Source organism: Atheta coriaria, unplaced genomic scaffold, assembly GCF_025399875.1.
Source record: "Atheta coriaria isolate IRGN ID8LTWV9N9 unplaced genomic scaffold, Caltech_Dcor_3.1 hic_scaffold_7_pilon, whole genome shotgun sequence".
Classification (NCBI taxonomy): domain Eukaryota; kingdom Metazoa; phylum Arthropoda; class Insecta; order Coleoptera; family Staphylinidae; genus Dalotia; species Dalotia coriaria.
In genome coordinates, this window is record NW_027045449.1 from 10,071,348 (window position 1) to 10,084,141 (window position 12,794).

A 12,794-nucleotide genomic window follows, 5' to 3' on the forward strand; every position below is an offset into this window, starting at 1 on the left:
TGTTACAAACTCACAGTAACATACAGGGTAATCAGAAAGAAGTTTTTTTAAAAACTTTTTTGAGGTTTTGAATGATGAAGATAAACCATTCAAAAATTAAAGCCAAAATTTATTAATAATGAAAAACAACTTTACATAACATAACGATTTCGGATAGTATATATTATTTATTACAGTGAACATTAAACGTTGAATACTTTAATAAGAACGTGTTGAAGGGGACGAACTGCAAAGTTCCACTAAAGGTCATCCATCATTCCCATAATTAATCTAACGGTATCTGCTCCACGACAATCTACAAACAAAAACCATTAATTTCATAGAACTTTAAACGCCATAAAACTCAAGCGTGCAATGAAAATCGTTATGAGTTATGTGATGTTAGTTGATAAAATGATAGAAACTCCAAAATCGCAACGAGGGCAACTTGCGAAGCAATAAAGCAGATCCCATTTGTGTAATTTCGCGCTTGCGCGGGCCATATCTTTTTGTTTCTTTTTTTTTTTTTGTTGTAAGTTACTCGATTTATCACGGTAACTTACCTTCGAGAGCATTACGCGATACTGATACTCGGAGTGGCCCGCTGGTCGGTCAGCAATCGCTCGGCCGCGACGCCGCAGCTCCTGGGTGACCTCCACCAGGTCCAGAATGCTAATGGGATCCACTTTGTGCTTGCCAATCAGCCCGACTAAATACTCGATGTAGTGCAGCCTATAACGAGTAATACACACAGAAAAAGTACGCTGGGAATGTAAATCGTGTTACGGGAGCATCAAAATATTATATTGCGCGGGTGCAAATCATTCGAAATCAAAGTCTCGGCAAAAGCACCTGGCTCAGTCGATTGCGATAGATGTTGCGGGGTGTGCCGTACGCGTTTGGCGGAAGGCGTTTTGCCGCTCTTCGTACTACCGTCTCCAAGTCATCGGCGCTGAGGATTGCCATTGGGTCTACTTGATTTTCACGAATCAGTAGGCAGAGATATTCGATGTAATGCGGCCTAGAATTCCACGTGGCGTTCGTGTTTGCAAAATGATTTACAAGCAAGTTTAATTTTATTTCTCTTTTACCCTAAATATGATGAAAATATTATTATTATACATAAAAATTACCTGCAAAGTCCGGCATTTCCTTTGACAACTTCTCCACTGCACACGGCATCAATTAAACCAGCAGGGGTTTCTTTTTGTAGTTGAATTGGGCATTTTGGTAAGGCGGAAGCGTTATCTTCATTATCTGCTGGGCCAGTTTTATCAAACTTAACTTTAGCTACCTAAAATTTTATTACAAATTCATGAAAAAACACAAAAACATAAAAAATGGCAACTCTGTTAGCATTGTAATGTGGGTTGCGCATAATCTCCACACAATTGATCAACAATGCATTTTAAGTCAAAATCAAAAATACATACAACTAATAAATGTTCCAGTTCACCAGGCTCTTTATCTCTTAAATAAAACAGGCAGTTTCTTGGATGATGAGCGTGAAGTCCCAACTTGGCACAATAATCGCTGACACCGCATTTTGCACCCATTGTGAACGGTTTGTAGCAACCGTAACAAAACTCATGTTTACATTGCGTACATGTGAAATGCATACAACCTCCGCGCGCCAACGAAAACCGGAAGTTACACTTCGGGCAAGATATACCATTCTCAGCTAGATGCTTCACAACCGCTGATTGTGACTTATCAGGATCATTAGCTTCCTTCCATTCGGAAAAACGCTCACAAGTAATACCCTCGTGTTGTTTTTCCCACTTTAAACAAAATAAACGCAATATAACAAAAAATAAACAAAGAATAATAAAAACTTACTGGTCTACGACAGTGTGCGCAAGTCACACTTCTACAATCCGGACAAACCAAACGTTTTTGGCGTGGATTTGCTATAAATCCGCTTGAACACTGTAAAAATCAACTTTATTGTCGGTAAAATTTAAAATATTAATATTACCTGCACACACCACTTAAAATTTGGATCTTGCATTAAAGTTCTATCTCTTAATTTACGTTGAAACAGTTCGTGGACATCCTCAGATAAGATTCCCTTGAGAAGAATGTCTAAGTTTGCAAAATAATCTGATACATCATCTTCACTGATGTCAATGCTGTAGAGTTCCGGGTGTTTACAAAATGGACAAATGCATTCCATGATATTACGATCTGTGATCTGAATTGTGAAGTAATTCTGAGCGCATTCACGACAACATGTGTGTGTACACCGGAGCATGGTCACCATCTAAATAGAAATATAATTTAAAAACATTTAAAGCAGAAACAAAGAAAAAATTAATTTTTTGAGTGTTTAACAGTTACAATTTATTGTTATTGTTAATAGTGTTAATATTACATTCAAATTATCATCTGTTTTCTCTTGGTTGTTAAATAATTCGTACCTTATTCATGGCGTATTTCCCCGCGCATAATTCACACTCTTGTTGTAAAAATGCAACAGCCGCGTCTAATGTATGACAATCTTTGACAGCTTCCAAAGCTTCTTCAGCAGTAAACTTCAAAGAAATTAAACTAACAGCAAGTTCAGCTTGTTGATAACTTTCCACTTGTCCTTCAGCAAGTAAACGACGTGCCTGTCTCTGTAAATAAACAACAAAACAACGTGACAACTTTAAATATTTAAAACAAAAACAAGCAAATGAAAAATGATAAATTCGTTCATTGATTAAAGCAAGATGACACACGAATCAACTAATGAAGGTTCAATTTCGGGGTATCACGCTTTACCTCCATGACTTCCAAGTCAGTCGGTTGTTTGATTTCTACATTCAAGTCCGTGGTGAGTTGTTCAGTAAAAATAAGCTTAGAATCAACTGGTTCAATTTGCTCATCGCTATCAGACTCAGAAACTTCGTTTTCTTCGTTTAACACTTGAAAGTGTTGATTTTGGGGTATAGCACCTTCATCACTATCTTCTTCTGAGGTGTGATCTTCAGGTGATTCATCATCGTCATATTCCGATTCGTCATCACTACCTTCATCAGATTCTAATAATTCTAATTGTCCGACAATGATTTCTTCTGTGAGGCGATCCATTTTATCCGCCAGTTCTTGTAATTTTGCATCCATGATATCTCTTTGTTCTTCGATGTATTCATCACTGTTTGAGTCAATATCTGAGTCTGAGATTAATTCATCCAGATTGCTTTCTGACACTGAAGAATCACTATCGTTATCAAGGGATTTTGTATATGATTGTTGTTTGGTTGAACTGGCATTCGAATCCAAAGAATTCACTTTCTTCATTGCTTTGATTGGAGAAGGTTCTTTTAAAAAGTTGTTATCATTACTGTCTTCTTTTACAATGGGACTTATTTTTGAAGATTGTGGTTTGTGTTCTTCTTCTTCTTCTTCAAATGATGACGATGAAGATGATACGTGAAGAAGATCTTTCGCAACTTGTACAAACTTTCTTGCTTTATTCATGAGTGTTGTTTGTTTACTTTTGGGAGCGGCTGGTGGTGGTTCGTGATGTTGGTCATCTTCAGCTGATGAAGAAGTGATTGCTGGAGACATCCTTTGAGATTCTAAAGCTTGTACATCTAGTTTTTCTTCATTTGAGGTTTTCTTTTCAACTTTTTCTTTTTTATTGTTTTCAACTGTTGGTTTAACACTTTGATTACTCGATTTAGTAGTTGTAGCTTGTTGTGGTACTGCTGGTTTTGGTTTAATTTCCTTTGTTGGTGATTGTTGTTTAGTTGGAGAAAGTGAAGGAGATTTGCTTGTGCTTGGATCACTCTTCAAAGACATTTGTCTTGATATAGGAATCCTTGATGGTTTTCTTGTCAAAGATGGACTGGCAGGTTCGGTTGATGGAATACTGCATTGACTATTTTGGGCCATTTGGACTGTGGTTGACACTTTTGGTAGGTCTATGGATTCCAGTGACGGTTGTTCAGATTCTGGTAAAATAGATTCTACATTTTCAGTTGTGGGTGGTTTTTGAATTACTTTTGGTATACCTGGTGCTTTTGCTTTTACCTTTTTAAGTTTCTTCTTTGGTTTTGAGTCATTTTGGTTTATATTTTCAGGTTGACTGGTTGCCGAAGGTTGATCATTGGGAACTACAGTAGAAACTTGTTCAAGAGTGTTAGAATCTTCTAGTGGAGCTTGTTGTACTTCTTCTGATATAATCAGAGGTTGATTTGTAGAAGCTGGTTCCTCGGGGACTTGCTCAGAGACCTCTTCAGGGACTGTGGCAAGTATATTTGTAGTTATTTGTTCTTCGTGGGCCAAATTTTCAGGTTGTGGTTCTAAAACTTCAGGCGTTACTACAACAACAACTGATTCTTCAGGTCTAACTTCAGGTTGTTCTACAATTGGTTCTGAACTTTGAATTACTTCTTGAACTGGCGCAGGTTTTGCTTCAACTTTGCCTTTTTTGGTCTTTTTGCCCTTTTTAACCTTGGACATAGAATTATTTCCTGTTTTACTTTGATTGTCAATAGCCAAAGGTAAACTTCCGGTTTCTTCGTTTTCTAATTCAGTTTTTATTTCTTTGTTTTCAACACCCGATGCCGAAGTACCAGGAGCTTCAAAATGTCTATCAGCTTCAACAACATCAGACTCAACAACTTCTACACTTCCCGTTGGAATCTCCAAAACTTCAGATTCTGAAACCTGAGCACTCTCTTCATTTGGTTTCATTACTCTATGAACCGTGCTGTCATCTTGAACGTAAGGAATCAAAATGTCCACTTTATCAAAAACAACTTCTTCAGTTTCTTCAAAATTGGTATTTTCTTCTATATTTTTAGTATTAAAATCATTTATATCCAAAGTCTCTTCAATCTCCAATAAATCTTCTCTATATTCCGCGTGATAAGTAGCCCTTTCTGGGAGAACCCGCGGTACGTCCTCAATCTGGGCTTTGTTTTCTTTGCTTAATTCTGAAACATGCATTACAATCTCATGTCTTTCTGGTTTTGTTTCGTTTTGATTAAGAATAATATTTGAAGTGCTAACTTTAGTGTTTTCATTGTTACCATGCTTCTTCTGATTCAAATCTTTGCTATCCGTAGGAGACGAATCATGAGCATCAACAAATTGTTCCTCAGTTTCAGAACTTGACGACTCAGACGTTTCACTTTCGGAAACCTCTTCACTTTCACTGGTATCACGTTCACTCTCTGGATCTGCTTCGTTTTCCGCTTTGGGTTGGAACACCATATTACCCTTGGTAGATACCCGAATTACAGTACTACTCTTTTCCAAACATTCACTGCGTGCTTCTTCATTGCTCACTGTTTCTTTTGGATCCTTCTTTTGATTACTATGTGTCTCGTGATTTAAGTCAGTTGTGTTACCGTTTGCGTTTGATTGCTGTGAAGGCAATGATTGGGGTTGATCGAATGAAGAAGATAATGATGTGGACGCAGAAGCAGAAGATGGTAGGATAGATGTACTTACGTCGAAGTCCAAGGCGGTGCTCGTATCCAAAACCGGCGAGACGAATTCGCTTAGATTCTGCACCGCAGTTGAAGAAGGAAGAACTTCAGGAAGAACGGAAAGGGTAGGCGACTCATTATGATCTACAACAACAGGTGTTGGTAATTGTACACTTTCTGGTGTTTCAATATTCTTTACTGGAGCCGTGGTTTTTGTCTTTTTCTTTGTTTTAGTTTTCTTTTCTTTAGGACTAGAACTACCAGCCTCAACAGCAACTTCAGCTTGTGCTAAAATATCAATTTCCTGTTGTATTTGTGCTTGAATTGCATCCAACTGTAAACTATTATTAGAAACCTCAGTTTTCGGAGGTTGAACAACTGTTGAAGGACTATCCACAGTCTGAGGTGGAATTATTTCTGGTACTGAAGCTTTCTGAGCTTGTTCTTGTTCAATTCTTTGTTGTTCTAGTTGTTGTAATCGTTGTTGTAACATTTGTAAATGTTGATCTTGCTGTTGTTGTTTTATAAGTAACTGTTGTTGTTCTTTTTGTTTTAAGAGTCTTTCTTCCTCCAATTGTATTTTTTGCAATAGTTCAATCTCCTGTTGACGTCTTAGTTCTTCTGCTTTTAACCTTTCTTCTTCTTGTAAACGTAATTGCTCTTCCTGAAGACGTTTTTGTTCAGCAAAATAACGAAGTTGTTCTTCCTGCAAACGCAGTTCTTCATCTAAGCGTTTTTGTTCTTCTAAACGTTTCTGTTCTTCAACAACCCTCTGTTCTGCTTCTAAACGTTCAATTTCATTTTGAAGTCTTTGTTCTTCTTCAAGACGGTGCAACTCATCCTGACGTCTTTGTTCTTCTTCAACACGACGTAACTCATCTTGACGTCTTTGTTCCCCTTCCTGTTTTCTTAGTTCTTCTATTTTACGTTCCTCCTCTTGTTTCTGTTGAAGTTGTTGTAGTACTTGCAATTCATGTTCTCTTAAAAGTTGTTCTTGAATAGCTTGTTGCTGAAGCCTAAGTTCTTCATCAAATTGACCTGCAGAGCTTTGCCGGGAAGTTCCCTGTTGTTGTAAATAAGTTTGTGCAACAGATTGCACATAATCACGAATAGCATCTTGACTGCTAGTCAGTGCCGGCTGTTGCTGTTGCACATTTTGGGTAGAGGTAGAGGGTTTTGTACTCACCGCTTGCACATTGCTATCAATCGCAACCCCAGTACTTACAGCCTCTATAAACAAACATAACTCATCATTAAACACTAAATTATTGAGTTTTAGAGGTGTATCTACCTTCCCCCTTATTTTCCAAAATGGCCGCCCTTGCCTGTTCCGCTAACATTGCAACAGGTGCAACGTTACCAGCCTCGTTTTCCGTACCCACCGATGGAGGTCCCCAAATGCGCATTAAAAACGGTTTAAGTTGCATTTTGGAAAGCTCCAAGAACGCGGGTTCTGTCTCACCATGGTGGGCAGTCAAAGCCGTCACAATGTCCTCGCGGGTAAAGTCACCACGAGATGCCAACTCTCCATACTACAAGAAAAACCAAACAAAATTTTAAACTGCTTTATTTACTTATTTAAAACTTCAAACACGTTTTCCAAAATTTTACCTTTCTTTGACGTTGGTCGACGCATTCATGTACGGCATCCCAGACATTACCCTTGTGTTTCCGCAACGCATCCCTTGCCTCAATCTCCGAAACAGTGCCAATTATATTAATAGGACCTTCGCGTCCCAATTGAGTAGCTAAAGTCTGCACGCTTGTGATGGTACCATCCCAATTCTGCTTCAACCAATCGATAGGATTCTCATCCTTACAATGGGCCATAGCAGCTTGGACCTCATCAGCTGTATAGCGATGCATTTCAGCTTCTCGTAATAATTTTACTAGTTCCAGACCTTGATTCTTTACTTTATCAAAGTATTCATCTTTTCTTGTGAGCATAGGAGGCGTATTCTGTAAATAAATCAAAATATAAATAAAACATAACAGATTTGTAGTCATTTTAAATTTTGGAGGTTATGGAACTTGGGGATAACTCATAAAACCTTATAATTAAAAATTCCGCACAACACAAAGAAAAGCATTAAAGTTTTTAAAGAGTATTGCAACACGTTTCTGTACCCTGTATCCATAGTCGTGGCTTTGGCGTCGATTCTGACCGCCATTTTGATACAGTTCCGGACGTCGTAGATCCATTATGCTATAATAACTTCTCTGGCCCATACTACCACCGCCATGCGGGGAGGTTTTTGATGAACGCATTGGTTCATAAAATTCAAATGGTTCTGGGCTTTGATCTCTTGGGCTTCCTGGTAAACTCTACAAATATTTATTTATAAAAACATTGAATTTCTTCATTTTTAAACAATTGGTGTACCTGATAATCATCTGTTGACATTAAAGAATGTTTACTTAAAGTGCGGGGCAGTGACCATTCATCACTGGGTGATAACGTGTTATGTAATGAATTAGACCGTTGTAATTCATGTCTCCTGGTAGGTTTGAACCTTCGTGAGCGTCCACTACTACGTGCTTTACGATTTTCAAGTGGGACATCTTCATAAGTCTGAAAAAACCGTCCAAAAATTAATAAATCATTCGGAAAAAATGTTTTAATTGAGGTTAGGTTACCTGAGTGGATATTTCCTGTGGTGGTGGGGATGTACCAGTGCTGGTTGTAACAAAAACTCGTTCCCTGTCAGGTTGAGTTTCAACGGCAATAGCTTGAACTTCAGAATCGGTTGTTTTAACCTCTTTAACTTCTGTTTCAACTTCAGTTGAGGTGGTACCTGTAGAGGTACCAGTCGTAGCCATTTTCTTTTCGTTGGTAACCGTCGCTGAAGTTGTTGTGGATGTAGACGTTCCAACACCGCACGATTTCTTTTTATTAACCACACTGTAATCGCACTCTTTTTTTGTTTCTGCCGTTGATACGGGTACCACTTGATTTACTTGTTGCACTTCATCTTCTGGAACAATGTACTTAACATTAATTTGCGTCCACATTCAGTACACACAACTTAAACACACTCAACACACACAAACACAAAGTCTCTTGTCTTTTAAATTTAATTTAGTGAGTTTTTAAGATGGCTAGTTGGTAATTTTGCTCGACATGAATTTCGTCCCGGGCCAAAAGGATATTTTGCGACTCCTACCTTTTTTCTTTTCTTCCAGCAGGAGTTTCTCTTGTTCTTTGAGGCTTTGGCGACGCAACTGGAGCTTTTCCAAACGATTCTGAACAGATTCTGTTTCGCTAAAGTCACTGGTGTTGAGTTTCGGTTGAATTTCTTTGACTTCCACTTCGATATTGCCAGGTTCTGTATCCTGGGGAAGATCTTTGGTCTTACAACACACCAGGCATACTTTTGTATCAGATTCGTTGAAATATGTGCAGTGATTACACTCCCAACCCTGTTTCTTTGAGTTGTCATCATTGATAGAATCATCATTAAGATCCATTTCCGGATCGGAGCTTAACGAAGGACTACGCATCTTAGACTTAGACTTCCTGCTTGTAACACTTCTAGCAACACTCGCTCGTGATGATCCTTCAATGGTATTCCGCCTTTGTAAATCTCTAGGCACCGATTGATGTGATCGTTTCGAATGACGTCGTCGTGATTCGCCCATGGAGGAACGTCGTTCGTCAATGGAATCATCGCGTTCTTCTTCCGATTCACTTCCGGAAGAAGTCGAAGCTTCACGGCGGTATTTCCCGCGTGATTTTTTACTCGTCGCGTACGATTTCCTACTCTTGATGCTTTGCGTCGGTGAAACTGGTCGTGAATGCGTGTGTGGCATCATGGGCGGTGGAGGATACATACGATGCGGCATCCATGCCCCACCCATCCAACCTTGTGGTGTTCCATGCATGTGAGGAGGCGGTGGGAAGTGCGGGCTCATGGGTGGCATATTAAGACTTAGATTACTGCCATGATGATGATGTGGATGCATCCATGGATCTACCCATTGTCCTTGATTCGCAGCACCGTGATGGGTACATGTGGGACAGTTGAGTTGGGCCATTGAATGTACCTGATTTTGATTGGAATTGAACATTATTTAAACAAATGATTTTGCAAGTACGAATATATCATCACAAACAATTTAAATGTAGTAAATTTTTCAAAATGTGACAGTAATGTGACTGATGCAATTTGGTTATTTATTGGTTACCTGGTGCATGGGTTGAAAGCCGGGTGTCGACGGGTTGCTTAGATCAAACACGGATGAACTATGCGCCGGGTTATGGGCGTGTCCTGGCATTGAACTGTTGCTGAATTTTCGAACAGGAGTGGGTTCGACTACACTACCAGCCCTGGCTCTGGCAGGTGTCCAGTTATCTTCATTATTAGTCCACCGATCAAAGTTCTGAAACAAATTTAGTTACCCAGATGCTAGCAACATGAAATTATTGCATTTCAGTACCTTGGGTTCATTTGAGACAGTCGTTGGTAAATTGGGAGTAGTCCCACGCATTATTTCCTGGTGTTGTTTGTATCTCTGTTGGAGGGATGGACTTGGTAAGTCTCTCATGAACCCACTTCCTGCACTGCCTGAAAAACACTCAAATGTAACAAAATATCTTTGGGGAAATGCAAATATTCTACTTGGTGTTGGTGGTAAAGGTCTCTTGACCAAATTCTTCAAACTGCTGCCCATTTTATCCTTCCAATTCTGGTTCATCATCGATGAATCTTTCCTGGGCAGCGTCGCCATGCTGCCCGCTCCGATTCCCATCATTCCCATCATCTAAAATCAACTTTCCTGCTCTGAATGCGCCACGACCTCAACTCTCTCTCAACTAAGCAACAATAGTCCTTAAAGGGAAGCTGATTTTGATTGAGTTTGTGTTTCTGTATGTGTATGTGCGAAATTCATACAGGAAGCGCAACATAAATCGTTTATTATTGTCAACAATCTGATTAATCACTATGTACATAAATTATTATTATCATTATAAGGTTTTAATGAGTTCTTATTAGCTAAAGCTTTTCGGGTGGGGGTAGTATTATATCAGAGAAGTAGAGAAGGACTAGCAGCAACATAACCCTACCTGGGAGCGTTGTGGTGTTGGTGATGGACATGGTGACGGGCCGACTGAACCGGAACGACGGCGGCGTGGGGGCGGAACTGGAGGTGGGGCTACAAGTTCACCTTTTGGGGGAAGAGGCGGTCTTGACTGTTGACGGAAATCCAAAGCCTTCAAAGGAATCATCATAGAAATAAAATAACTTTTCAATAAACAAAATTTTTATAAAAATCATACTCGTCTGATGTGAGTTGTTCTCTTCGGATGTCTATGGTACATGTCATCGCATGAAAGACAGAAGATTTGTTGACATTGTTCACAACGTACAGATGGTACCGAAGACCCGCAGAGCTCACAATGCTTACCATCAGATTTACCATTTTCTATATTTTGTAATAATCATTAAACAAAGTAAAAACACAAAAAAACATCAAAATTATTCTAAAATCTTCAAAAAACATCAAAAATATACACAAAAATGTTTATATTTTAGTTTTTTATGGTTTAAAATCAACGTACGTCCTGGTGGTTTACTTGGTAAAGGTGGAGGCGCGTTGGAATAATTCTGGGACCCAAAATCAATGACTTCATACTCAGGTTCTTCCATACGCTTCTTTCCGGTGCCGTTTTTCACTTCTTTTGGTATGGGTGGTGGAGGCACACCACCTCCTGACTTATTCTATACATTTTAAGTGATATATCTTAAAATATTTGACATTAAGACAACGTAGGCAACACTTACAACCCATTGTGGCATGCTTCGAGTGTTTCTCAGCTTTGTGGACGGATTGGAAATGGCCATCGGTTGCCAACCACCGTTTTTCTTCTGAATTTAAATATAAATCAGGTATGAAAATAGAAACAACAAGAATAAACAATAAATATAACTCAATGGGATTGTGTATCATCTATTTTAATTAGTATCTGCGAGTTGCGACTTAGATTCGTCATCGTTTTGTATAAAATTAAATTGCTCCACACTCAAGACACTCAACAGCGACGCATTTCGTACATTAATAGAAATTAACATATGGACACTATCCAAATAGTTTTATTTTCTATATTTTTATCAAATCAATGTAGGAATCAATTTACTACTCAAGCAATTGCGTTTGACAGGAATTACAAATATAAAATTTATTTATTAGTGTTTTCTGAACGTGTATCAACTGATTTTATATAAATTTTGAATGCCATTTGTGTATAAATAGAAATTAATCATGTTTTATTTTTATATGCATGTGTCACACACCTATTTGCACAAAATTGTGTCAAAAATGAGGTTAAATCAAGTTAAAATGTTGGCTTAAATTTGGCCCAATTGCGCTCGCACAGACGCAAGTTGAGAAAGTTCGTAGTAAACGCACGGAATGCTCCTCGTTGTAAATAAATATATTAGGGCATCGCGGCGAAATTTCGTTCGGTCAATCCAAAAATACAAACGCATTATGCTCGCGTTCATGCAAATATCCACGAGCATCGTAAACCGCGTTTGCGTAGATTTACAGGAAGTTTTCGGCGACTCCTGGCGGCTAGCGGTCGAAACTAAAAGAAATCTCTCTGATCTTTTGCCAAACTATTTTCTACTATTGTTTAACCAATGCATGACTAACTGTGAACTATGAACATTAAACGGTCGTTGTGCTATTAGATGACTCAAACTTAAGTAACTTAAATAATAACTTACATTATTATTATTATTCATTTTTTGTAAATTTTATTCACTCACAACTTGTTAATTACACTTTGATTTCACACAAACGCGTTTTGAATAAAATTCATTTTTTTAATTAAAATATTATTGAAATTGATGGTGGTGTGATGATGACATCGTCGAGAAGGAACCGGCGGCGCACTTCCGCGAGCGGTGGCACGACACGACGGACTCGCTGGCGGCGAGAGCGTCGCGACGCCCGAGAGCTGGACAGGGCGCGACTAAAATTAGCCGGCCGCTTTGTCACCTTGCCAAACATCGCCGCCCGACGACTATAAATACGACGTGAAGGAAAAATGTCTGTATTCTATGAGTTTACATTAGATTTCACCATCGGCGCTAAAGCTCAACGCTCAAATGCATAATAATGCGCCAGACGTCCCGGAAAACAATTAAGAAATGTTTATTATAGTTGGATCTGATATTTCGGCTTTGAAAGCAGCTAATGCAGCTGCTATATGTCATTCAAATTGCATATTTGAGATTAGAAACACATATTTCTGTTTTTATTTTTGTTTCAAAGTTGATATAAATTGAATTATCCTGTATGTGAAAAGACTGGCATCACTGCATTTTTAAAGAAGATAGGCAACCAACATTACATATAAAATGCAGTCGTTTGAAACTTTATTCT

General features: G+C 38.6%; 1 protein-coding gene across 6 annotated transcripts; it reads right to left on the reverse strand.

Moving 5' to 3' along the window:
* Positions 1-88: 88 nt before the first annotated feature.
* On the reverse strand, positions 89-12,344 carry LUBEL (Linear Ubiquitin E3 ligase). Of its 6 annotated transcripts, XM_065306705.1 has the most exons (23): positions 12,134-12,344; positions 11,189-11,272; positions 10,966-11,125; positions 10,684-10,829; positions 10,471-10,617; positions 10,025-10,166; positions 9,843-9,970; positions 9,591-9,785; positions 8,570-9,449; positions 8,043-8,380; positions 7,789-7,977; positions 7,533-7,730; positions 7,017-7,364; positions 6,697-6,937; positions 5,428-6,635; positions 2,746-5,340; positions 2,400-2,597; positions 1,958-2,242; positions 1,819-1,908; positions 1,413-1,760; positions 1,113-1,273; positions 543-711; positions 89-295 (listed from the first exon to the last, which is right to left on the reverse strand). In XM_065306705.1, the coding sequence occupies exons 1-23, from the start codon at positions 12,149-12,151 to the stop codon at positions 266-268; spliced, it is 8,298 nt and encodes a 2,765-aa protein (XP_065162777.1). In that variant the 5' UTR covers positions 12,152-12,344; the 3' UTR covers positions 89-265. The 6 variants fall into 6 exon arrangements, 5 of the variants coding, with proteins under 5 accessions (XP_065162777.1, XP_065162775.1, XP_065162776.1 ...); XM_065306703.1 differs by having other exon boundaries at positions 2,746-6,635; positions 11,189-11,269; XM_065306704.1 differs by having other exon boundaries at positions 2,746-6,635; positions 8,043-8,377.
* Between the last annotated feature and the right edge of the window lie 450 nt (positions 12,345-12,794).